Below are 25,067 nucleotides of genomic sequence, written 5' to 3' on the forward strand. Positions count from 1 at the left end.
CACAAAACTGATTAGCCAGAAGTAAAAACCTTGTTTTAAATTAACATTTTTGGCACTCCTAAATACTCAAAGTACACAAAAAATTAGGACTAAAAGAGGTGGATTTTACTTTTTTTGAAACAAAAAAGCGAAAACATAAAGTATGTGTTAGGAAGCAAACATTGTTTCAGTACTGAATGTTTCAGGTCAAGATGGGAGCAACATGTTAACAAAATGATGTTTTTTATTTCTTGATGACAAAGAAAGGGGCGGGGTTGGAGGTCAAAGAGGAAATAAATACATTTGTTTTTTCTTTCAGCAAGCCCAGCAGGTGATTGAGCAGCACCTGGTTGTCATGGATACGGATGCCTGGGGGGACGGGCTGTTGTGTGCCGGGGTGTGGCCGGACAGCTTCCCCTCAGCTCTTCTCTCTACTGAAGATTCCTGCTTCTCCTCAGTCCTCAGAGATGGGCAGGTCCTCCTGTTCTGCCTCAACTCCCTCAGCCTGCAGGGGAAACGGTAATGTTCTAGACAATGAAGAAAAATCTTGCTCATCTTTTTAGGTTTATATGGTTTTTACCAACAGAGACCTGTTGATACAGGAGACACTTGATGCTTTTGAACAGGAGAAACAGCACTTTTGTCATTTCATAAGCTTAACGTGAATTTTTTTACTTTAAAAAACAGACAATAAGATTTGTAAATCAGGAAAACTTTAATTCTTTAAATAATCTATAGCCAACCAAACACAACCAGTATATACGGTACATATCGTATATATCGTATATAATGTACCAACAGCAGCTAAAACACAAGTCTGCTCCATGGTGGGACATTAATGTTGTGTAGTAATTTTGGACTACAGTATTACTCCCTATAGTGTCATTTTATCCTCATCATGATATGTAGCATGATACATAGAGTATCATGCTACTCTACGTGTCCCACTACAGAGCAGTTTGAGGTGAAAGGTCACATTATGGTCAGAGCTTTTGTGACTGAGAGAACAAATATTGACAGATCCTTAAAGCTGATTTCCAGCTGCTGGCACTAATAAAGTGAAGGGTTACCTTGAGATGCCATGAGACCTAAATTCTGAACATCTTGGCATGGAGTGCGTCCCAGTCTTCCATGTCTGGCATATAACCATTCAGTTTAGCTTTTAAATTGGTTATATTGATCCTGTGTCCAGACAGAGGGATAATCAGTAGGCCAAGCATCATGACCTGTTTGTCCTGCAGCTTCCACTTCCTCTTCCTAACATGGCGCCTCCTCACCCTGACTCTCATAATGACAGTAGGAACCACAGAGCTCTGTTAAGTTAAAAGCACATCTCCTGAAGTTGGGATATTTTTCCTCCAACAGGTTCCAGAAGAATCACCTCAAACCAGATGTTGGACTAGAATTTATTTCAATGTCATTTGTGAATGTTAGAGCCTCATTTTAAACAGTGGAGCTATAAAGATTGAAAAAAGTTATCATTTTGGAGAAAATCTCGACATCAATATTTCCACTAAATAAGAGGCAAAAAAAAATTGTTTGATAAAGGAAAAACCTTTCAGACTTTTTTTTTTTACTTTTAGACAATTAATTTAATTTCACATATCGCACATATCACAGTGGAAGTCATATGTTTGTTAAATACTTAATGAAACATATTTACCGTGTTTGATGTTTGTTGTAAATGACATATACTCATAAAGAACGAGGTAATTAGTCCAAGTTTATCGTTTATTGAACGTTCAGAAACTACAGCGGCTGTAAAGAGCCACAGCAAAGGTAAAACAACCCGAACAGGAGATCTACTCAAAACCACTCGCACCTTTTTACTCTCTCTCCTTGTCATTTAAGCACACCCATTGCCGTGGCAACCGCCTGCGCTCCGCAAGCTGAGCAGCGATTGCTTTAAAAATATAACATTCAGTCTGTGATAATATCAGGTTTTCAGGCTTGATATTTATTTTGAGATTGTTAATAAGCGCTCCATGAACACAGCTGTGGTTAATTAGTTAATTTTAAACTCCTGCTCTGCTAGTTATTTTGGTAATGGAACCGAAACGCACAGATTTGCGCAACACCTTGTTGAAACAATAATTACTGAGATTATTACTTTTGTTGGGTCATTAATTTGAACAAGTTTTGTTGATTATTTTGTTGTTGTTCTTTAATAAAGTTATTAATGTTTTGATAAGCCAATCAGAGGAGGACGTGCTGGTCTCAGCGTCCTGGTGGCGTTCAGTTTGTCTCCTAATGCCGAGATCGACTCAAAACCTTCCGCAATCGACGTATTGCACCCCTGCTCTAGCAAAGCACGAACAATTCAGAAACAATATGAAATGGGGAAAAAAAGCTATTTATTAACTGATTAAGTCATGTCTTAGATTGTTCTTGAAAAACTAATCAGTCATGGCTGCACAGTGAACCCATTGATTCTTTACATCAGACAGCCGCTCCCCTCTCTTGCAGGTACGACGTATTCCCACTAAATCTTTTAGAGGTATGCAGTACCAGACCGTACCTACCTCTGGCAACCAGAATGGTTCCCTAAGTGATGCTTTTACAGAGACAATCCTGTCCATTTGTCTGTCATGTTTGTCTCCTCTGAGAGTGAAAGTTGGATTAAGACCAGCTGTGTTTGTGCAGGAACCGTCCACTGAGACTGAGGGACCTGCAGCAGGCCTTGCAGAGCAGTGGAGTCCATGAAGACTGTGTGTTTTCTGGAGGAGTGCTGGATCTGGAGGATGGCGATGCTCTCAGGCTCGTCCCCACTGCAGTGAGACTAGTGACAGAGAGAGCATCCCATGGAGACTGGATCCTCCGCAGCCACTGGCTCTCCAGCCTGGGGAAGAGCTCCAAATATCTGCCAGGTTTGTGATTTCCTCAGTTCATTGGTGGATTCAAAGAAAGGTATCAAGTCACCATAAAAGCAGTTAGCAGGGAAAAGGAGATTATGTCCTATAGGAGGTAGCTGCTGAATACACATAAATGAAAGATGTAAAACAGGGACATTTCTGTATTATTTTCCAAGCAGCTTCTGTGTGCATGAATAGGACAGATCAAAGACAATCAGCAGACCTCAACTCATGATTGTACCTCTGAGCAGTGGCCGGAAGGCCCTTGTTCTGAGCTGTGTGTGTGTGTCAGCTAAACGGATCTAATATGACCTGTTTCAGAGCCAGCGCTGGTCCATGTGGAGGCAGGAAACCGAGCTCTGAAGGCTGTGTTCAGCAGCACCCTGGCTGTAAAGGGGAAAACGCTGGCAGAGCTGCTGCAGCCACACAGCAAAGGTAGGAACTCTCAACAGTGTTCGGTTCTGTTATGGCAGCTCAAAACCAAGCAGGAAGGAGTTCCACTGCAGAGGAACACAGTTCAACTGGACCCAATGTTTGCATTAAGAGACCCAAGAGACTCTTAATTCCAACATTAAATTACATTCCTGTAAAACCAGCTAGTTCTAGTTGGACTCTTATTGACTGCATCACCTTGATACTTCCAGATGAATACAGGATTCTGATGGACATGCGCTGGAACAAGCAATACCTGGATATTCTAACCAACAAGTGCAACTTTGAGGATGAGGAGAGATACATGGAGTTCCTGGAGGCTCTGAATGCAGTGGCTAACAGGTAGATGGACTGACCCTGTGGTCATGTTGACAACATGTTGTTTGTATGCTAACTGCCACTACAGTTGACTTACAGAAACCCATCTGATATTATTGTAAATGCTAATAATCTAAAGCATAAACAGAGTGAAGTCAAGCATCGTGGTGTGTGTGTGTGTGTTAGGATTGTTCTGATGATGGACCGAGAGGAGAGAGCCGTCAGCTGCTCCTGCACCGTCAGCATGGCTCCGCCCACTTCCGCTCTGAGAGTCGCCACAGCCTTCAGCAAAGGTAACAAACTCTGACTTACAGATGACACATTTCATATTGAAATCCGTTTCTGAAAGGTTCCTTTTCTTGACAATGTAGGAAGCTTAGACATCAGCCAGCTGCCTCACCCTGTGCTCATGCACCTGCGAGTGTTCTTTGACCGGTGGGACGCCTACGTCCTGCAAGCTGTGCAGAACGGACAGCCGTACATCTCTGACCATGTCATGTTTGAGGTCAGGAACAATTCCTCTCCTCTGATGTAGCTTTGTTTTGACTGTCTCTGATCCTGTTCACGCTTCTAATGGTCAATATAGAATAAGAACGCTGATCCTAACTCTGAAACATCGTGCTGGCTTAAAACAAAAAAGATCATGCAATGCTGTTTGTGTAAGCTGTCGACTGTTTCAAGTAGTTTCCAGTTTTTGACTTTGATTTTAGAACTTTGTTATTAAGACCGTACAAAAGCTGGTGTTTTTTATCTCAGTTTGTTTCCATCTAAATTTAAGAGCTGTACAGAAACATTACAGAACATCACACAGGCTGTACATCCAGTATACCAGGCTTCCTTACTGAATACAATGTCCATATGGTAAATAAAACCCAGATATAGTAACTTTTAATTTATTGGAATGTTTAGCACACATAATAGACAGAAATAGTTTGAAATGAAGCAGAACTGTTCTGAGTCTCCTGTAAGGTTTCAGTTCAGAGGTTGCAGACCCTGACTCTGCTTCCCCCTGCTGTTCCGGAGGTTAGATCCTGCAGCTGCTCCGGTGGCGCGACCACTTCTGGGACGTGTGCGTCATGCTTCCGGCGGACTCCCAGGGCATCTCGATACTGTCTCTGCACTGGCAGTGGCTGCAGAAGCACCTCATCCTGCGCCTGCCTCAGCTGCTGATGGGAGACACAGCAGCCACTCTGGAGTAAACACTCTTCCTCTCACCTTTTCATTTCTGACTTTTGATCAGTCTATAACTTCTTTACATCATATTCATTTTAATTTGCACAGTTTCTTATTAAGAGTTTATAATGTATAGCAGTGTAACTGCTGTTCCTGAATCTCGAATGTACGTTTTGGTGTTTAATTGGTGACCATTGTTGTTCTGCTGTGCAGAGGTCAGCAGGACTTGCAGGCTGTTTCAACAGCCATCCAGAACCTTTTGTCCACTCCACTGTCGGTGGCCGCTGCACTCAAAGGCATGCAGAGGTCTCTGGGGAAAGCTCTGCCTTACAAGGTCTGAGGAACCCTTACTACTAAAGCGTCTCCTTCCCTCTTTACTAACTTTAATAAATGTTTACATGAAGCTCAACATTGTTGTAAATATACTGTAAATGTAAACTATATATGCTGCATATATACTTATATATTTAGTGTAAATATGTAAATTAGTGTTGTTTGCCTCCAGCTGGAGGCGGTGGCAGAGTGTGCGTCGCGGCTGCGGCTGCTCAGCATGGCTCTGGATGTGAATGCACTGCAGCTGGACGAGGCTCTGAGCTGGGGCGGGCAGCAGCTGCTCCGGGTGCAGGCAGCCGGACTCTGGCTCAACATCAAGGAAAGCCTCCTGGAGGCATCAGGTCTGGTTCTGTCCGCTAACAACCAGCTGGACCCACACAAGTCTGGTAAGTTCTATATGTCAATGTGTGAGTGTGTGTGCACATATTGTTTACATTAGTTTGAAACAGAGGCTGAGGCATTGTCTCTTTGCAGTGATGAACACAGTGCTCTTAAAGGATCATTTAATTCTTCTTGTATTCTTTTGAGATTCTTCCTGTTGTTCCATGACATCACCATGAGTTGTTCTGTAACCCAGAGCGATGTGTCATTTTGCCCTACCAGGGGTCCTGGAGAAGCTGCTGCTGAGCGTGGAGCAGCTGCAGTGTCACATGACCTCTAGAGGGCTGTCAGGGGTCAGCTCCATGTCTGATGGAGAGACAAAGGAGGGCGAGGTCCACATGGGCCGAGCCGGGCTGCTGCAGCTCAGAACCCAGACCCAGCTTTGGCCTTTGATGGAAGGCCTGTCCGTCCTCAACCAGCTGCTTCTCAGCGCAGATCTGCTGCACCTGGCTCTGTCTCCATGGTAACCTCTTACTTGTCCCACCACAATTGTAACAACCAAACAGTGACATTGTTGGAAGCCGCTCTCATTGTCCTGTGGATCCTCAGTGACCGTGTTGCTGAGGACGACCTACGCCGCCGGCTGTCCAGACACCTTCGCTTCTGCCTGCAGTCGACGCCAATGAACGTGGGGCAGCTGCAGAGTCTGTGGTTCCTGCTGAGCAGCGACGGGGTCAGTGAGCTGTCTGTACCACCCAGTGGTCATAAACACATGATGGATCATTTCACTTCTGTTCCTACTGGGACTCAAATCTGGAGTTTTCTTTATAGCAACTTCATAATTCATTTATTTATTGTTTCTGTTCTTTTGTTTTCTTTATTTTGGACATTTAAAATGTCTTTCAGCTCCTGTGTTAAATGTTTATTAGAATCTAAAGTCTATTCATCTGTGAGAATGTGTTCTTATATTATTATACCATTACCATTATATTACCACAAGACAACAACACAATCATTTATCAAAATAACTTCTGTGACAATTTATCGTCCAGGAAATCTACTACCATGACAGGCCTAGTCCAGGTCTGTGGTTCTGTGTGGTTCTGAGCCTAACTCCTGGTTCTGGTTTGCAGCTGCAGGAGAAGATACCCCTGGTGTGGTGTGATCTGGTGTCTGAGGCCCTGGCTGCTCTCTGGAGCTGCAGCGTGACCTCTGACCCCACCCGCTGGCTCAGATGGAACCTGGTGGATCCAGAGACCCAGAAGGATCCGACACCGCGCCCCGGAGCAGAGAACATGGTTCTGTCTGTTAATCTCTCTCTAGTTGATGACTGGGAGTGTCAGACTTCCTGCTGGTGGATAACATGGCTGATGTTGTTTTCAGGGCCCAGCGTTGCTGAATAAAGCAGTGTGGTCCCAGTGCATGCTGGGAGTTCTGAGCAGGGGGGAGGTGCAGGCGGAGGCCCCCCTGTCCTGTGGGGTCAGCCTGTGGGACTGGGAGGAGAGGGTCAAGCAGCTGGAGGTCGTCTCTTCTGTTCTGTGGGAGAACCTGGCCTTTCCAGCCACAGCCCATTTCAGGTACAGTCCACACACACACACACACACACACTCTACGTCACCCTACCCCTCCTATGGACTGACAGCAGCCATGCCTCCACAGGGGAACGGACCTGAAGCTGCAGGGGGCAGTACTGCGGCGGCAGCTCCAGAGCATGGCCGACCTGCTGCCTCCCCACCTTCAAGAGGGCTACATGGAGAGCTGTGAGAGCCTGGTGCAGGACGCCGCGCCGCTCACCGCCGCCCAGGAGATCCAGACGCTCCTCAAGAACTTCCTACCTCCCCAGCTGCTGCCTGAAGGCCTGATGGCGGCCTGCACAGCCTGTCTGCAGCAGTTTGTCCAGGTCAAAGGTCAGGGTGGAGACTCCCTGGCCCAGTGTGGTGTGTTTTGGGTCAACATGGGCCTGCTGCAGATCCGAGTCTGGACTCCTCAGACCGTCTTTGACCCAGCAGTGAAGAGGAGCTACAAACTGAACTACGCTCAACAGGAGGTCTGTCTGGAAACAAAAACATGATGGGGTTGATTATAAATGAAAAATTCACACATGGATTCAAGGAAATTATATTTTCTTCTTGAACAATCGAGTTATTTTGTATTGCAGCTCACAGTGTGACCAGTCCAGTTAGATTTTCAGTAGTTCTCAGCTGTCAGGCAGCAGGACTGCAGAGCAGGTGTGTTAAAAGGTGAAATGACTGAATGCTCTGTGTGTCTGCTGTAGCTGGCTCTGCTGCAGGATGAGTGGAAAGCTCGCAGCGCATCGTCTGAGCTGAAGAGCGGAGAGGAGCTGAAGGAGAGCAGCACCACTGACGGCTTCCAGCATCCCAGGATCAGGTCAGAACACCCAGGAGTGAAACCACAGTGTTTCCTTCAGCTCCCAGAAAAATCTTCCTGTTCCTGGAAGCTGCTGTACAGGAACGATCTGCTGCTGTTACATGTCAATCATCTACAGAGTCACTTTTGACAGCCAATCAGATGTCAGGGGGGGCAGTGCCCACCTGGACACACCTCTAGCTCCGCCCAAGCTCAGGTTACCTGTGGATCAGTAGACTTAATGTCTCATCCACAGACACTAAACACAGAACCAGTGTACAGTGTTAATTTTGATAGCAAATTTTTATTAAATTTTAGTATCAGTCTTTTGACTAAAATGTCATTTACGGAACAGAAGTTGTGCAGTTCACCATCAGTATACTGTACAGGTTCAGCTCAACGGCAAAAAGGAAAAAACAGACAAACTCTAGAGTTCTCTTCAATGATATAAAAGCAAAAAAAAGGTACTGCAAAACTAACATCTAATTTTGACAGCAGATTTTTATATTTGGTGTGTGTGTGGTGTGTGTGTGTGTGTGTGTGTGTGTGTCTGTGCAGGTACCTGTGGATCCGCATGCAGCAGGTGAAGGAGCAGATAGCGGAGCTGTCCAGGAAGCAGGCCTTCCGGCCGCAACAGGCCCAGTATGGCCGCCTGTTCCGGGAGCTGCAGCACTACCTGAGCAGCGTGGGCCACATGTCGGCTGTAGAGGAGCTGCTGTCTCGGCTCCTGAAGGCCCTCCAGGACCCGTCCCCCTTCAGGTCCGGGTCAGCCGTCCGGGCCCTGCTCAGAGAGGAGGCTGGCTGGCAGAACTCTCAGCAGCGCTTCTGCCAGAAGCTCCTGGACGACTACCCTCTGTTCCCAGACCTGGTGGGCCCGGTCCGAACCGGCCTTCTCCAGCTGCGGTACGGCATGAGGCTGGTGGCCTCCCAGCTGGCCGCCTCTCTGACCCCTGTCCCCGGTCTGTCCAAGCTGGTGTCCTGCTTGCTGTCCTTCCCCTCCGTGTCCCCCGGCCTCCCGTCGGACCTGGACCGGGCCCAGTTCCTGTGCTCCAGGACCTGTATAGATGTTGTGCACAGCCTGGAGAAGCTTCTGCCCCAGCAGGAGGCAGGTAGTGTGACCCCGCAGCCCTCTGCTCTGCTGATGAACGCTCTGCTGTATGTCCGCTGCCACAGCTTGTCCACAGGAGAGCTCAGTGAGGAGGCATGCTGCCTCTTCAGACACATCTGTCAGGTCAGACCTCCTGCTCTGCCTCTGTCCACACATGTTTCAGTAGCGGTGTTGCTGGGTTCCTGTCTGACTGCTTGATGCTCCTCAGGCCGTGGTGAATGAGTGGGACAACCAGGAGAAGAGGAAGCAGGAGCAGGAGCAGCTGGAGGCTTCCCTGTACCGCAGCCGCAGCCGTCTGCACGGCTCAGGCCTGACCCAGGACCAGCAGGACGAGATGGACTTCAGGCGCCACTTCCCTCAGTTCAGCAAGGTAGAAATATCCTGCAGCAGGACATCTTCCTGGTCCAGTTCCCACTGCAGAACCCCTGGACTCTCTTTGTTTTACAGTTCTTACCAACGTACCTGGTTAGGTTTCTACTTTTAATAGCAGTCACTGAAGCATGTAGCCTACCTGATAGCTCACAGCAAAGGCATGCAAAGGCTCATGGGTAATTAGCTTATCAGTTCTCCATCCATAGTGGAGAACTGATAAGTAGCTATTTTGCACCACCAGCTGACTAACACCAGCAGGCCAGGTGTGTGAAGTGTGTTGTCCAAGGACACAAACCACAAGGGCTTCAGGCATAAATTAGTCATTTGCAGTTTATGGATTTTAGTTGTGCAATGGAAATTCTATATATTCCATTCTGAATGCGCATTTGTCTCTAACTATTTTGCTAAGAGTGATTGTGATTGGTTGATCTGGTTTTGTTATCCAGGACTTTGCAGATATTTTGTCCCAGCCCAGCCTGGAAGGCCTGGCTGACACAGAACCAGAACATGAGGCCGATGCAGCCCAGAAGGTAGCTGCTGCAGCCTCTCTGTCTGGACCTGCCATCAACACACTGGTCCAGGTGCATCAGTGTATGTGTCTGGGTTACGCCCAATCACTGTGGTACCAGGGCACACCACCAACCAATCACAGTAAAGAACATATCAAAGCCCTGATATCTTCCCATCAGATTGCTTCCCCTGTGATGACTCACTTCTATCATCTGATTGGTTAGTAGCTTCTGTCAGTTAGATATTAATAAAGGTTCACTATTCAAGTCAGAGTGGAACCGTTAACTTGTATTTCCTGCTTAGATTCAGAGCTGGATCTGCAGCTGGCCGGCTGCGGCCTGCTGCTCTCTGCCCTCCTCCAGAACACCGTGTCGGGCTCCGGGGGCTCTGATGAGCTGGCCCTCTCCTCAGACGGGCCCTATGACTTCTACCAGCAGCCTAACATGAGAGAGGCGCGCCTCTGCCTGCCTGTTCTACAACAACTGAGTGAGGCGGTGAAGACGAGGCTGGAGGAATGGCCGGAGCACCCTGCTCTGGTCCAGGTCAGTCCCCCTGCAAAGACACCAGCCATGAACAGATGGCTTGTCTGTCTACTGATTTCAGTTTAACATGGTGATTGTAGAGGCAGTCCACGCATCCTAAAAATTCATTTGAGATGCAAGTTGGCCTTAAATACATTCAGCACAGGTTTTACATGTTTGTCATAGCAGCACTATTCAATATCATGTGTAGCAATTGTATTTTTTTTCCTCATGGTCAGGAAAAGGTTTGAGTTGTGCACAGACATCTTCATAGTGAGGCCATCAATGTATACTATATTATTAATCATACAATATAGTTTAGTGATAACAATGGTTTAGGCTACAAGTAACTAGTTGCTAGTAAATTAAAATGCAAAAATCCTTTCTTGATTCCAAAGGGAATTAAATGTTGTTGTAACTCATTAGTTCAAAGTGTAGAGGAGTCAGACTTGTTTTGGAAGTTTGAAGTGAACAGAGTGAAAAGGATTGTGAGAGTACAGTTCCCTGTAGTGCTCCACCTGGTTCGACACTCAGTCCTTCAGTCTCACAAACTGTGATCTGTTTGTGAGATAATCATAGATCCAGGTGATTGTTGAAGCCTCCATCTGTGTCTTTGGAGTTTCTCACAGAGCAGATCAGGCTGAATTGTGTTAAATGCTCTGGAGAAATCAAAAAACATGATCCTCACAGTGCTGCCTGCTTTGTCCAGATGACAGTGGGTTTGTTGAAGCAGGGTTTGTGATGACATCATCAACTCCAACTCCATAGTGATAAGCAAACCACAGGGGGTCTCGATATGTCCTTGTCTGTTTAGTCAGGTGCGCCAACAGGAGTCTCTCCAGGATCTTCATGATGTGGAAACATGGGTGGCAACAGGTCTATAGTCATTGATGACTGATGGCTGAGTTTTCTTTGGTACCAGAACCAGACAGGATGTCTTCCACAACAGTGGAACCTCCTCCTGGAGCAGGTTAAGGTTGAAGAGATGTTGCTGAATCCTACAGAGCTGCTCTGGCCTTCAGGACCCTGGAGATGACACCATCTGGACCTGCAGCTGTGTTCCCTAGCCCTTGCTAAATAGCTTTTTTGTGTCCATCATGGGTCAATTCAATTTTATCACCAGCTGGCTGTGTGATGTTTGTTTTCAACACTAGCTCACTTTTGTTGCCAACCCAAACAAGCCTTGGTGCATTTTGTGAGAAAAACTTTAAAGCTTTTCTCAGCCTCAACCACTATGGAGGTTGAGGCTGCAGAGAGCCTTATGCACTGTGAGAAACACAAAGCTCCTGCCAAGAGCCACAAATAAGACCCAGAAACATCACAGTTTATACTATTTGACAGTAATACAGCAAGATCCTCAAACCATGCTATATGTTTATAGTTTTCTTTGTTTTTTGTCAAGTTTCATTCAAGGTGGCATTAAAGAGGTCTTAAAAAGTCAACTTGCTGAAACTGTTTAACTGTTATTTAACTAATTAAACTTCAGATTGAATCAAATTGATAATCTGTGACAAGAATTTAAAATTGATTTTCACACGTTCTTCATCTAACTGGAGAAATCGAACTCTGCAGAAGGAAACAGAAGAATGGACACAGAGTTTGTAGTGCAAACAGGTGGAGAGCTGCAGCTGTGACTGACCTCTACTTCATAATCATCTTCTCTATCTGTTGGTCTGACACAAACACAAGATATTTTGTTATGTGAAAATGTTCAAAGGCAATAAATACTATAGCAGCTTATTGTAACTGAATGTTGCAGGACAGAATATAATGACTGAGTTGCGTCCAGTGCTGAGTGTAATGACTGCTCCTGTGTTTTGCAGCTGAACGTGGTCATGGACAGGATCAGGTCGTTCAGCTTGGCCTGCCCTCTGGCCAAATTCCTCAACGGTCTGGAGATTCTGCTTGGCAAAGCGCAGGTGAGACACTTTCACCCACATGCTGATCTAGCAGACTATCAAACATTCAGCTGGCTTCTGTTGGTCAAACTCTGTTTGCTGTCAACCAATCAGGAGTGGGAGAATAATGCCAGCCGCGCCGTGTCCCTGCGGAAGGAACTGGAACCAGTCACCCAGCTGATCATCCATTGGCGCAAACTGGAGCTGAAGTAATATAGGAAGGGATCCAGTTCTTCCTGATGTGATCTGACCAGTTTTATTATTGCTCTGAAGTAGTTTTGAGTTGAGTTAGCCTAAAATGTTAATAATCCACTGCCTGGACGGTCTTTGTTATGTTGCAGCTGCTGGTCGAGCAGCCTGGACAACGCTTTGAGGCGCCACACTGATAAATCCACCAAACACTGGTTCTCCCTCTACCAGCTGGTGGAGCGTTACCTCCAGGAACAGAGAGAGGAGGCAGACACAGGTAGACCCAGCTGCTCAGCCGCCGCTCATCCTCAGGCTGATCTAGAGTCAGGTACAGCCTCTGGTACAGGCCTGGAGCTGCCCAGCCCTGTACCAGAGAGAGAAGGCTTCAGCTGCTTTTAAAAGGCCTTTTGCTGTGACTGTCCCCACCAGGAGAGCCGGCAGACAGCCTGTCCCTGTCCTCCATGTCCTCCACTCTGGAAGCCTTCATGGAAGGCTCCACCCTGGGCGAGTTCCACACCCGTCTGAGAATGCTGCTCAGCTTCCACTGCCACCTCCTGCTGGTGCCCGATCTCCCAGGTCAAGGTCAGTCCTGGGCCCACATACCCAGCTCTCAGGGGGGGAAATATTTAAACGATGAAGCTCTTTATGAAATGCATGATTTGGTGTGGAGGTTCTGCCTGTGATGACCAGTTGTTTCTCTTCCAGAGTCTCTGTCCCGGCTTCTGTGGAACCTTCATCAGTACTACAGCCAGTTCTCTGAGTCTGTCCAGGGCAAGATACTTCAACTCAGACAGCCCATTGAGAAGGAGCTCAAAGTATGAAAGCATTCATTTCCCATCATGCCCTTGTAACTTTTCAAAGACCCTGTAAATGCCCCTGATGAACTCCACCTTCTTTCTCAGGACTTTGTCAAGATTTCCAAGTGGAATGATGTCAGCTACTGGTCCATCAAGCAATCAGTGGAGAAGACGCAGCGGTATGGTGCATAAGAACCTGGGCTCAGATTTAATCCGATTATTGATTATGGATTATGGATTATAGATGGTCTGCCAACTCCTCTCTGTGCTCTGCTTTCTCTTAGCACTCTCTTCAAGTTTGTGAAGAGGTTTGAGGACGCTCTGAGTGGACCCTGTCTAGCAGCGCTGGTGGAACAAGGAAGCAGTTCAGGCTGGGACCCAGAGCCTGCAGGGTCAGGGGACGCTCCCATCCAGAGGGTTCATCAGGCGCTGAAGAGCGCCATACCTGGCCAGGGCAGAGAATTTCAGGTAAACGCCCCAAACACCAAGACACCCTCTGACTGTGATTTCAGCTCTTTGACCTGCTAATCCCATATTTGTTTTCACTGTTTTTACCATAAATATGTTTTAGAATGAGGACCTGGAGCAAGGTGCTGGATCGTCTTCCTTACAGGCCCGTTTGCCTGTTTTGTTCCGGAAGATGAAGAAGATGAGCATCCAGCTGCTGAAGAGAACATCTGTACCTGAACTGGCTGAAGATCTGGACTGTTTTACTGGTAAGATTCCTGTTTCTGCAAAATACAGGTTAGGTTTGACTAAATGTACTGTTAATATCATTTAGATCATTACAAATGTATGGAATCTAGTTATTATTTCTACTTTATCCTTCTCATGCATAGCAGTCACTGCAGTGGACAGCCATTTATTAGCTATTTTCTTCTTGTGGATTTTTATGTTATAAATGCATACTGACCACTGAAGTGGACACTAGTGCATCATACAATACACTATCAACTACTGTCCATCCACCGCAAGTGCAAGAAATTTTTTGTTAAATCCAATATGGCAGACAGACGAAAAATAGCAACTCATAAATATCCAGTCTCTCCTCCTACTGTAGAGGACTCTTGCAGGTAAAAAAAACCCAAAAAAACATTGTGACACCAAATAACACCTGAAGACGAATGATACTGATGTGTTTTCCAAATACCTTTGTATTTGGAGAAAATTACAACTGATCATCTAGAAAAAAAAATCCTAAAAAAAAAAAAAAAAAAATTGTGTAAAAATTTTTCCCCCACCATTTTTTATTCCTTTTAAGAAATCAAAAACACTGAAAAAAATCCTGACATAAAGGATCATAATTCATGCATGGAAGGGTTAATTGAATTTGTTTACCTTTTTGCAAATACCATATTTATTTGCTGCTGTTGTTTAATTCTTGGTCTGATTCAGGTGAGATAATCAGCAACCTACGGGACCTGCAGAGCCTCAGCATAGACACAGCAACAGCCAAAGAAAAGCAGCAGATGGAGGTCAAGCACATCCTTCAGCAAAAGCAGAGAGCTCTGTCTGACCTGTTCAAGATGCTCTCTGAAATAGGTTTGTTTCCTCTTTATCATTTTCCCTCAGCCAGTCTCACTTCTGCTAATTTGAAGCTGTTTCTGTCCCGGTTAGGCCTGTCGTACCGCAAAGGGCTGATGTGGAACAGAACTGCTGACCCAGAAAGCACCCTCTGCATGCACCCGCTAGAGATGACCACCGCTCTCTCTGCTGTGAAGACCCAGGGTCAGCCTGAGCGTGTGTAAGCACAACTGATTCACAAAGACACACACACAGCGTGCCTAGAGGTGTTCCGTTCTTTTGTCCAAGTTGCTCATTTCTCCCAAAACCTGATGCTGCAGGCTGTTTACAGAGTTACTGGGAGCCTGGGAAGGATGCCAGAAATACTTCTACCGTTCATGGGCCAGGAGGATGGCCCTGCGAACCGCTCTCCAGCACGCCTCAAAGGTGAGACACACATCAGAAGTCTCAGCTTCTGATGTGTGTTCATGGTAATGTGAGGACATCTGATAAAATGAGCAGATTTTATGGAGTCTCAGATGTTTGGATGAAGCGGTCAGTCCACAGCAACACTGCTGTTTCAACAAACACTACAAACTAATCCAGCTGTTGATGTAGCTGTGGAGGTATGACGTGTCTAGGAGAGGTGGCAGTAGAGTTTTTGATGACTGCCAAGGGTGAGCAAGACCTTCCAAGATCCTACGATCAAGATGCCAAAGGAATTGACACAAGGAAGCTGTGGGGATGAGTGGTGGGCTTAGGTCAGAAGCGAATGTTTGTGAGCAGCAGTTTGGTTTCAAACAAAAGAGCTCACTCTGTTCTACAGGTGGGAATTTTAAGGAAGCTGATGGAGAGAGCAGAGAGAGCCGTTCAGTTTTATACATCCGGACTTGTGCACAAAATAGAGCTTCACAATTTTTTTGTTTGTACGCGTGTGTTATACAGCCCAAGAACTGTTCTGACACTAAGCAGTCTTGCAGATGAATCTTTATTAATACATCAGATGTTTCTTTGAATACAATAAACACTTCCTAATTTACTAAAAAAGGTTGTTCACCCATGACTGCTTTAGACTGCTGGACATGTTGTTCTGTTAGACCAGCACTGATCTCCTGCTGTTGTCCTGTGTTGTGCATCTCCATGGTTACAGGAGCTCGGTGTTGGGAACATAGAGCGCTGCAGAGGTTTCTCCTCCCACCTCTTCAAGCTGCTGCTCAGACAGAGGCATCGGCTGGCCCAGCTGACCCAACACTGGGTTTCCCTCAGGTGAGGCCTTGCTGAGCTGGAGTAATGGAATGGAAACAGGAAACACAACACACCCACACATTCTGAGAACATTCTGCAAGTCCAAGAAAAGGTCAAGTAAAGGTGGATAATATAAAGCTCTAACTGCTCCAGACACATAAAAACATCACAGGCCTGACTGACCTCTGAAGGGTCAGGCTGATTCTCATCTTGAGCCTTTGCTGAGCAGGCAGACTTCCTCTCTGCTTCTTGCTGGTTATCAATCATGTTAAATTTGATTTCTATAACTGACTTCACTCTAATACACTGGGTTATGCAACAGATAGCAGGATTAGTTCTGAATTGATCTGGATCAGGCAGTGTCACATCCACAGAACCTAAAGAAGAGACATCAGCTTTATATTAACCACTGTGGTTCTAGTTAAGCATGTATAAGGCTGCATGTACCATAGAATATAGTCTGAACGCATTCAACTTCTAAGAACACGACATGATACGCAAAGATAAAAACAAGATAAAGTCTAGAATAAGTTCAGCTCCAGGATGGTGCTGAACTGAAGTGTGTGGGTGGATTGAAGGGGTTCAGATCATCACATCTGTGTTTCTTCTAATGAATGAGAGAACAGTCCAAAGAGACAATGTGCACATGACCACATGATGTACAGCAAGGTCAAGGTTATCCACTAGTCAAGATCACAGATGTTTCACTCTCACCTGGTTAGGTTTAAAGTTCTGGTAAAATAACCATTCCCCAGCAAACATCACACACACCAAGTACTGCCTGACTGGTTGAGTTCATTAGGTTTCCTGTTGCTTCCTGCATCATGGACCGTTTTCATTTACACTGCTCTTGGTTCACCACTCTGCTGTCCCCCCCCTTTTCCCTCTCCCTGGTCCAGGAAGTTGTCTGCCAGCCTCCAGGACATGCAGGCCCACCTCCAGAGCCACAGTGAGGTTGGGGACTGCTGCCTGCCCCCCCAGGACTCTCTGCAGGACTGGTTCAGAAGAGGCCGGGGGCTGGCTGCTCAGAGTGCCACCCTTCTGCAACAACTGTCCTGGTTACTCCAGTGTTGTCCTGAAGAACCCCAGCAGAGGGAGCAGACGGGCACCAGCAGCAGTCGCCATACCCTAATGTGCCCTTCCCCACTGGCAGTGCAGCAGCAGCCCCCTGGCTGCCTGCTGAGGAGGGGAGACCCCGGCTGGACCCGGCTGCAGCAGCAGGTCACTGCCATGCTGAAGGACAGTCAGAGTGTGAAGGAGCAGCTGGGCCCTTCTGGGTCCATCCTCTTCTCCTGGTATAGCATCATGCAGACACCTTTAGTCCCACCACTCTGACAAAAACTGAACACAGATCTGTTTCCTTTGGTTTTCCCCTCAGGAGCACCTTTACCATCTGCTGTTCAGCCATGGAGCAGCTAGGAGGCGTGGCAGCCCAGATGAGCAGCATAGAGAGCTTGTTTTCCCCGGCAACCGGGGAGGATGGGGCCAACACCCAGCCCGCCATAAGACAGAGTCTGAACTACGTCCGAGGACAGGTGGAGACAGCCATCACCGAGTTTACCAGCTGGAGGAGCCAGCTGCTGTCCCCGGGGCCCGTGTCCACCGGTCAGCACACACCTCACCTGCTTCTGCTCTCACACACACCTCATGTGCTTTTCCTGTCAGTCACACATGATGGCCTGTCGACAGACTGGAATCCTCTCCTCTGGTTCTGTTTGCAGGTCAGCAGTCTACTTTCTGGAGCTTCTTCTCTGCTGAGCTGGAGGCCAACATCAGCACCCTGCTGCATGCTGTCCAGAGACTGGTGAAAAGGAGGACGACTGAGGATGAAAGACAGACACAGGAAGAGCCAAAGACAGGTGACCATAAGTCTCTGGTCTCTGATGGACCTGAGACTGGGACCGGACTGGACCAGAGCGTCCAGGTCCAACCAGGCTCCAGGTCTGAGTCCAAGATTAGACCAGAGCTTTGAGACTCTGGTCTAATACCAATTATGTGTGACGATTATGGAGTTCAGCACTTGGCATTGTAAAAGTGGTAATGTTCTAATACTTTAACGTTATATTTGAAGATGAATGAAACAGACACACGCGCGTGCGCACACACATCCACATAAATCAGTCCTTTTTCTTGTTTGTGGCTCAGACGGAGCTGAGGAGGACCAGCCTGTGGAGGACCTGCTGAAGCCTGGTCACCTGACCCGGCTTCTGGAGGCGGAGCTTGAAGCTGAGGTGGAGGCTCTGTCTGTTGGCAGTGTGAGCGTTGCCGTGACGAAGCTGCTAGGCTGTGTGAGGAGACACAGAGACTCCTGTCCCCCTTCACAGCTGCAGGTACCCGCTGAGTGCTGCAACAGACAGGAAACAGAAAGACTGATCAGAATCATCTGCTGTCTCTGATTTCTGATGCCCATCTGGTTCTGATACCAGATGGAACATGATGTCAGCAGGTTCTACTGGTGTCCTGATCCCTGTGCTTCCTGTGTTCCAGGAGGTGAACCAGGCCTGCAGGGCGCTGGTCCGGTTCCTGCCCTTGCTGGGGGTCTATTCAGACCTGGTCCGCTACTTCCTCTCTGTGTTGCTCACAGTCCACAGGAGCACAGGCAAGCTGCTGTCTGTGCTGTCCAGCATCTTCATCCAGCTGGCCCAGAAGGTGCAGTGGGCCCAGTGTGTGACGGAGCATTCAGCCAGCAGGAAGGGAGCTCAGTGGGAGAACTGACCCGCTGTGTTGGTGTCCCTGCAGGGGTTCTGTCTGCCTCAGGAGCTGATGCCCGGAGGCGACGCGGACGGAGCCACAGAGTTCCATGACTACGAGGGCGGAGGCATCGGAGACGGAGATGGCATCAAGGACGTCAGCGACAAGATCGAGAATGAAGACCAGGTGACGAGAAACTAAGTTCACATGGACAGTATCCATGGCACAACCATGGATACTGGGCTGTACCTGAGAAACAGGAAGGCGAGGAAGAGGCAGCTGATGAAGATGAAGAAAGGAGGGGAAGGAGAATAGAGAAGCATGGGAAGAAAAAGATGATAAGGCTCCAGAAATCTTACCTGCATCCAGGGAAGATTAATCCATTTCAAACAAATTGTTCTGTTTTTAAAGATTTAATTTTAGGAAAATCAGGATGTATTTTTCACCAACTTGTGTGTCTGTAGTTGAGAGTGACGTCAGCCCGAGGCCATCATCGTCTTTATAGCTTGTATTTATTTGGACCTTGAATACAGATCAGATCCCAGAAGGAATGACTGAATAGAAGTCAAATATTTTCTGTCATTTTGAATTTCTTTTTAAGAAAAGAAAGTGAGAAAAAGATCATATCACATACTGTGTTCATCTGATTTCACATCCTTCTGTCCTCTGATCAGTCCCAGGTTGGGACAGAATATTCATTCCTATCCTGGAGGATTCCCTTATTAACCTTTGACCTGAACTGTTCCAGATAGCTTATTAGTTATGTATTTGGGGGGAACCCAGGCTGACAGCTGTGATGTTTATGGAAGCGATTTTTGGGAACTTTTACTGTTTGTGTTTTTGAGCTGTAATCCTGAGCTGTGCAGCCTGAGGGGGGTCCCATCATGAGGGCCGGGCCCCATCGTGTCCCTGCAGGCTAATCTCTGATCCTCCTGTTCCTGCAGGTGGAGGATTCCTTCCAGGAGGGAGCAGAGAAGGAAGAGCAGCAGAATCAAGAAAACATCAAGTCAGAGGACAACGGCATCGAAATGTCTGAAGACTTTGATGGACGAGTTCATGATGGGGACGAGCATGAAGGCGGTGAGTTGAACGTGGGGACAGATGTGTCTTCCAGGACACGTCTCTGGCTATGGACATGCTGTGACTGACCCGCAGGCCTCTCTGCATGTTTATAGTTGAAGACAAGGAGTCTGATGAAGAGGAGGAAGAGGAACTGGACAAAAAGATGGGAGACCTGGGAGAAGGTCAGACAGACACATTGGATGAGAGAATGTGGGGGGATGATGAAGATGAGGATGAAGAGGAAGGCAGTGAGAAGGACGAGGAGTCTGGACAGGGCATGGACCAGGTATCAGGGGGTCTCAGGGTGTGTGTGAGACGGTTGTTCACACACCTTCATGTCCATGTTGTCCTCTGTCCTCCTGCAGGGAGAATCTGAGCTGGTGGCCAAAGAGGACAACCTGGATGCAGCCGACTCCAACAGGGACAAGAAGAGTCAGGACCAGGATGGAGAGCAGCATGAGGAGGAGACGGAGAAGATCTGTGAGCAAGGAGACGAGGTGACCTCACATCCCCTCCAGCTGTTCACTACTTCCTGTTCGCCCTGTCGTCTCCATATCAGAACCAGAGAATCAGTTGGGCAGAAATATGATAAGATAAATCAGTTTGCTGTCTTCAAGATGGAAGACAACAAAAACTTCAAGACATTTGTTAGAAGCCCAGAGGTCTCATTCTTTTTAAAAGCTCGGGATAATAACAGCAGTCCAAACTAACGTGTGTTCCTCTGGCTTCCAGAGAGAGTTTGATGAGAATGAGGTGGACCCATACCACGGTCAGCAGGAGCAGAGACCAGAACCAGAGGCCATGGACCTGCCTGATGACCTCAACCTGGACCAGGAGGAAGAGGCTGGAGGAGATGATGATGAGGATGGTGATGGTGAGGAAGCTGCTGCTCAACGTCTAAACACATGAGTGTGTTGTCACTCATGTTCTGCTACTTTCTAACTTTTGACTGTACTATATTAATTATTTTGACTTCAATTATCTGCAATTTCCTTTAGGAATCCAGATCAACAGATCAGTCTTATGTTTGCGTTTAAAAATTCTCTTGATTTGTTTTCCATTTATTAGGATCAGAATTTTATTCAGGACTTGGCTAGCTGAACAAAAATCTTCTAATATGAACTATTTTAAGTTTTCCATTTGTTTAATATGTAAGACTAATAGCATTTTTCATTCTTAAATGTCCTGTTTGTCCTATTTCTACAAATAGTGAATGACTTATTGACTGTTTGGACTTTTCAGATGAAAACCCGTTAGACATCGATGACAAGGCCATGGAGGTGGAGCTGAAAGAGGAAGAACAGAGAGATGGAGAGGAACAAGAGTCAGGAGAAGCTGAGGTAGAGAACCAGAGAGACGAAGAACAGAACCAGGAACCCAAACCTGAGGAAGAGGACGAGAAAGGACATGAGAAACAGGAAGGGGAAGAAGAGGCAGCTGATGAAGAAGAAGAAAAGGAGGGGAAGGAGAATAGAGAAGCACAGGAAGAAAAAGATAAAGCTGCTGGAGATGACAGCGGAGAGAAACCTAAGGTCTGAGTACAATCAGAGTTGATTGTGTGACAGAACCCAGAGCTGCTAACAGCCTCGTTGTTTGGGTCTTTTGTTGGGTCGTCCAGCAGGAGGATGAAGCTGAGAGTGAAGATGATGAGCGGCCCAGCTCTGCTGAGAGGAAGGAGCACGGTGCAGACGGTCAGACTGGAGAGCAGAACATTCAGAGTGACTCCGCTGTGGAGCTGGCCGGCGCCGCTGCAGAGACAGATCAGGCTAAAGAGGTAACGCTCCACCAGCTGCCCCTGACTGGGGCAAATATCAACCTTATTGTTATAGAACATGAAAACAGTCTGCACTCTGACCAACTGGGCAGTCAGTTGATCAGAGTGTAACATATCTATTAAAAACAAACATGTTTTATTTAAAATAAAACATATCTGGTTCTTCTACAGCTGATTGAGATTTCTGGTCTCTGAAATTCCTGATCCTGAGTAGGAGGCAGATGGATTCTCTGCCTCAGATATCAATGTCTTTTAACTTGGTGTTAGCAACTGACTGAGAGGAGCACATGCGTAGTTTTTTAATAGGATTCAAGACAGAAAATTAGCACAAACATCTCACACCAACTATCAAACATGACTCAGTTTGCAGCCTCAGCTTCCAGTCCACAAGAGGACATGGTCTCCTCTTCAGAACAGTCAAATGTAAAGCTGCATGTCAGACAACCGAATCATCAGGCTACATCAAGACTGAGGGATTAACAGTTTGAGAAATGTAGAGTGAACTTAAAGTGACACTAATACAGGCCTGCTTCTTTGGATTTCCTGCTTGGTTTTTTGTTTCCTCCTCTAGGAGTGTGGCAGCGGTTCAGCTGATGCCAGCCAATCAGAAGGCCACCAGTCCAAGCTGACAGCCAGGATGGCCTCTCAGAAGCAGACTCAGAGCCAGACTCAGGTACTTCTCTTTCATCCCACTCTGCTGTTCTCCATGTTGGTGTTCAGTTGGAACGAGGTTCTTCCACTTCTTGTTTCAGAGCTTTAAGAGGAAACCAGGCCAAGCGGATAATGAGCGTTCGACGGGGGATTACAGTGAGCGCGTCAACAAGCGCCTGCGAATGGCAGAGAGCAGCCAGGAGTGCTCTGAGAGCAGGCAGGCAGACGGCCAGCAGGACTCAGACCTGTACGAACACATCCGACCCGGGGAGACGGCCTATGACTCCCAGACCTTTGGTCAGTGATCACACACACACACACACACACACACACACACACACACACACACACACACACACACACACACACACACACACACACACACACACACGCACACACACACACACACAGTGCTCTGGAGCTCAGGAACCCTCTGATGCTTGCTTTCAGATGTCGCCAGTGCAGAGCAACAGAAGGCAACAGGACCTCTGAAGGATCAGGATGAAGATGGAAATGATGATGTTGCCATGGAGACAGAGGACCAGGAGGAACAGCTCCAGTCTGCTGATGTAGAGGAGCTGAAGCCGGAGCAGCTGGAGACCTCCAAGTTCTCCCAGAAAGGTTCCTGATTCCTCCTCCTGACCCCGAATATTGAGCCTGGCTCTGGAACCAATTCTGGTTCAGTTCTGGTCTGATTCTGACGTGGCTCTGGCTCTAGATCGGTCTGGTCCTGTCCGGTTCTAGTTCTGGTTCTGGTCTGGTCCGGTCCTTGTTTTTGTTCTTTTTCAGTTCTGGTCCAGTCCAGGTCCGGTCCGGATGCGAGCTGCGTCATCCATCAGACAGATGGATCAGAATCCAGCCTGGTGTGTTAGGCTCCTCTCCCTCCTTCTGCCCAGTTTCAGCCTCCATGTTATCATTGTGCAGGTGTGGAGAGCGGAGAGACTGAGCAACAGAGGCAGGATGAGGAAGATGAGAGGCTGAAGGAGCGATGGCCTCCTGGAGAGGAAGAACGATCCACCAGGAGCTCTGAATCCACCATTCACACGGCTCCTGCTGTCCTGCTGCTGTCTGAGCAGGTAGAACTCTGACCGCTGCTTCCTGTCCAGAAGCATCAATGCCCCAAAATCTAATAACTTCAGACAATACTGTAAGAAGTAGTTATTATTAAGTTCAGATATGTTTCTGTAGAAGACAGAGCGAGACCCAGAGGAGCTGAGGAGGGAGATGGAGCTGCAGCTGGAGGCCTGGCGTCAGCTGGCTCCAGGAACCCAGGAGGAGGTGAGGCACTCTCAGCTGGTTCACCTCTACTAACGACAAGCATCCTGGGGTCAAGTGTTACACATTGACCACTGAGCATGTACACCTGACATGTACAAACGGGGTGGCAAAACCCCCACACCCTGTCCTCATCTCACAAATTAATCTGACAACAAGGTCACCAGTGAGCTTCTGTTAGCATTTCAGGAAGCAGGAAGTTCAGACTAACTAGAGATTCTGGTGGTTTTACCACATCCTCTAACAGGGAAGAGAAGAGAATATTATTGATTCCAAGGGAAAATTCCTTATTAATTGATAAGCTACTCCATTAAATGTTAATAATACAAATAAAATAAATACAAACATAATACATAATAATAAATATGTAATAACATATAACATAATAATACTAATATAAAAAAATAACCATAATACAAATCTAACCATAAGCAATACAATTTCTTCCAGAGGGAATGCATCAATACACACATCATATGGTTTGTGTGTATTATATGTTTTTGACATATAATTCACATTTTTTCCAGTAAGCTTCTTACCATCAAACTGACACATTACATGTCGCAGGCAAATGTTAGTGACTGGATAAAATTTCAAACCTGAATACAGTCCACTCCTCCAGGAAGCATCGTTTCTCAACATATGAGAGCCCAGAGCCTCTGGAGGTCTGATTTCTACCAGGCTAGTTCTGTTCTAATGCAGCGTGGCATCTGAATGTGGAGAAGGTGTTGGTGTTTGCTGCAGCTCAGACTCTCCCTGCTGCTCTGTTGGTTCCAGGAGGCTGCAGCAGCTTCCATGTGGCTCCAGTACCAGGCCCTGACCTCTGCCCTCTCCTCTGCCCTGTGTGAGCAGCTGCGCCTCATCCTGGAGCCCACGAAGGCTGCCAAGCTTCGGTCAGTACACACTCTCTGGATGGATGTATTGTCTCTTTGCTGGGCCAGAACCCTGAGATGACCATGTGTTGATGATGGGTGTGTGTGTGTGTGTGTGTGTGTGCGCGTGTGTGTGTGTTTTCTCATTGCTGGTCCTCAGAGGGGACTACCGCACAGGGAAGCGGCTGAACATGAGGAAGGTGATCCCTTACATTGCTAGTCAGTTCAGAAAGGACAAGATCTGGCTGAGGAGGACCAAGCCCAGCAAGAGAGAGTACCAGATCTGTCTAGCAGTGGATGACTCCTCCAGCATGGTGGACAACCACTCCAAACAGGTACACGACCCCGACTGCAGACGTGACTTTATCTGAGCTCACAACTTTTTGTTGCTGGGAAAAAAACTTCATTAGAAAGGAGGATGCACTCAAAGTGCTTCCTGTCTCTGAACCCAAAACGGTCCAATCGTTTGACAGCGTCATGTAACATTATGACTCTCTGTGCTTCCTCTGTGTGTTCCAGCTGGCATTTGAGTCCCTGTCAGTGATCATAAACGCTCTCACTCTGCTGGAGGTCGGCCAGGTGTCTGTGTGCAGGTGACGCTACTGCTGTTGGCCTATACGGAGGAACAAATGTTTTGGTTCGATGTAAAAGTGAAGCTGATAAGAGTCCTGTCTCCTCCTCCTGTGTGTAGCTTTGGGGAGCAGATGCAGCTGCTGCATCCCTTCCAACAGCAGTTTAACGACGAGTCGGGGGCTCGCATTCTGCGCCTCTGTCAGTTCCAACAGAAGAAGACCAGGATAGCTCAGGTTGGAATTTCCCCAGCG

The 25,067-nt window shown here is 47.2% G+C and overlaps 1 protein-coding gene across 2 annotated transcripts in view; it reads left to right on the top strand.

The window, feature by feature from the left end:
• The window catches only part of mdn1 (midasin AAA ATPase 1), a 64,216-nt gene that overhangs the window by 35,586 nt on the left and 3,563 nt on the right, over positions 1 to 25,067 (top strand). Inside the window, exons 48-99 of one of the 2 annotated variants that reach the window (XM_015013167.2) lie at positions 299 to 498; positions 2,623 to 2,846; positions 3,153 to 3,266; positions 3,476 to 3,605; positions 3,768 to 3,874; positions 3,953 to 4,086; positions 4,610 to 4,776; positions 4,968 to 5,088; positions 5,260 to 5,473; positions 5,691 to 5,931; positions 6,018 to 6,141; positions 6,542 to 6,706; positions 6,792 to 6,985; positions 7,068 to 7,455; positions 7,684 to 7,796; positions 8,334 to 9,006; positions 9,092 to 9,253; positions 9,702 to 9,984; positions 10,069 to 10,307; positions 12,110 to 12,205; positions 12,299 to 12,393; positions 12,526 to 12,650; positions 12,803 to 12,955; positions 13,079 to 13,188; positions 13,276 to 13,349; positions 13,455 to 13,638; positions 13,742 to 13,886; positions 14,566 to 14,712; positions 14,788 to 14,914; positions 15,015 to 15,120; positions 15,824 to 15,939; positions 16,818 to 17,213; positions 17,297 to 17,523; positions 17,640 to 17,777; positions 18,064 to 18,248; positions 18,406 to 18,567; positions 18,658 to 18,795; positions 19,554 to 19,689; positions 19,785 to 19,957; positions 20,037 to 20,168; positions 20,404 to 20,545; positions 20,914 to 21,203; positions 21,290 to 21,445; positions 22,017 to 22,118; positions 22,198 to 22,393; positions 22,547 to 22,717; positions 23,021 to 23,172; positions 23,285 to 23,374; positions 24,149 to 24,264; positions 24,404 to 24,578; positions 24,763 to 24,836; positions 24,935 to 25,049. In XM_015013167.2, the coding sequence (XP_014868653.2) occupies positions 299 to 498; positions 2,623 to 2,846; positions 3,153 to 3,266; positions 3,476 to 3,605; positions 3,768 to 3,874; positions 3,953 to 4,086; positions 4,610 to 4,776; positions 4,968 to 5,088; positions 5,260 to 5,473; positions 5,691 to 5,931; positions 6,018 to 6,141; positions 6,542 to 6,706; positions 6,792 to 6,985; positions 7,068 to 7,455; positions 7,684 to 7,796; positions 8,334 to 9,006; positions 9,092 to 9,253; positions 9,702 to 9,984; positions 10,069 to 10,307; positions 12,110 to 12,205; positions 12,299 to 12,393; positions 12,526 to 12,650; positions 12,803 to 12,955; positions 13,079 to 13,188; positions 13,276 to 13,349; positions 13,455 to 13,638; positions 13,742 to 13,886; positions 14,566 to 14,712; positions 14,788 to 14,914; positions 15,015 to 15,120; positions 15,824 to 15,939; positions 16,818 to 17,213; positions 17,297 to 17,523; positions 17,640 to 17,777; positions 18,064 to 18,248; positions 18,406 to 18,567; positions 18,658 to 18,795; positions 19,554 to 19,689; positions 19,785 to 19,957; positions 20,037 to 20,168; positions 20,404 to 20,545; positions 20,914 to 21,203; positions 21,290 to 21,445; positions 22,017 to 22,118; positions 22,198 to 22,393; positions 22,547 to 22,717; positions 23,021 to 23,172; positions 23,285 to 23,374; positions 24,149 to 24,264; positions 24,404 to 24,578; positions 24,763 to 24,836; positions 24,935 to 25,049 (8,937 nt within the window). The remainder of the gene's footprint in view (positions 1 to 298; positions 499 to 2,622; positions 2,847 to 3,152; positions 3,267 to 3,475; positions 3,606 to 3,767; positions 3,875 to 3,952; positions 4,087 to 4,609; positions 4,777 to 4,967; positions 5,089 to 5,259; positions 5,474 to 5,690; positions 5,932 to 6,017; positions 6,142 to 6,541; positions 6,707 to 6,791; positions 6,986 to 7,067; positions 7,456 to 7,683; positions 7,797 to 8,333; positions 9,007 to 9,091; positions 9,254 to 9,701; positions 9,985 to 10,068; positions 10,308 to 12,109; positions 12,206 to 12,298; positions 12,394 to 12,525; positions 12,651 to 12,802; positions 12,956 to 13,078; positions 13,189 to 13,275; positions 13,350 to 13,454; positions 13,639 to 13,741; positions 13,887 to 14,565; positions 14,713 to 14,787; positions 14,915 to 15,014; positions 15,121 to 15,823; positions 15,940 to 16,817; positions 17,214 to 17,296; positions 17,524 to 17,639; positions 17,778 to 18,063; positions 18,249 to 18,405; positions 18,568 to 18,657; positions 18,796 to 19,553; positions 19,690 to 19,784; positions 19,958 to 20,036; positions 20,169 to 20,403; positions 20,546 to 20,913; positions 21,204 to 21,289; positions 21,446 to 22,016; positions 22,119 to 22,197; positions 22,394 to 22,546; positions 22,718 to 23,020; positions 23,173 to 23,284; positions 23,375 to 24,148; positions 24,265 to 24,403; positions 24,579 to 24,762; positions 24,837 to 24,934; positions 25,050 to 25,067) is intronic. The other variant, XM_015013168.2, reaches the window with a different exon arrangement.

This window comes from Poecilia mexicana, unplaced genomic scaffold, assembly GCF_051168715.1.
Source record: "Poecilia mexicana isolate PSO_F unplaced genomic scaffold, ASM5116871v1 scaffold_21, whole genome shotgun sequence".
Classification (NCBI taxonomy): Eukaryota; Metazoa; Chordata; class Actinopteri; order Cyprinodontiformes; family Poeciliidae; genus Poecilia; species Poecilia mexicana.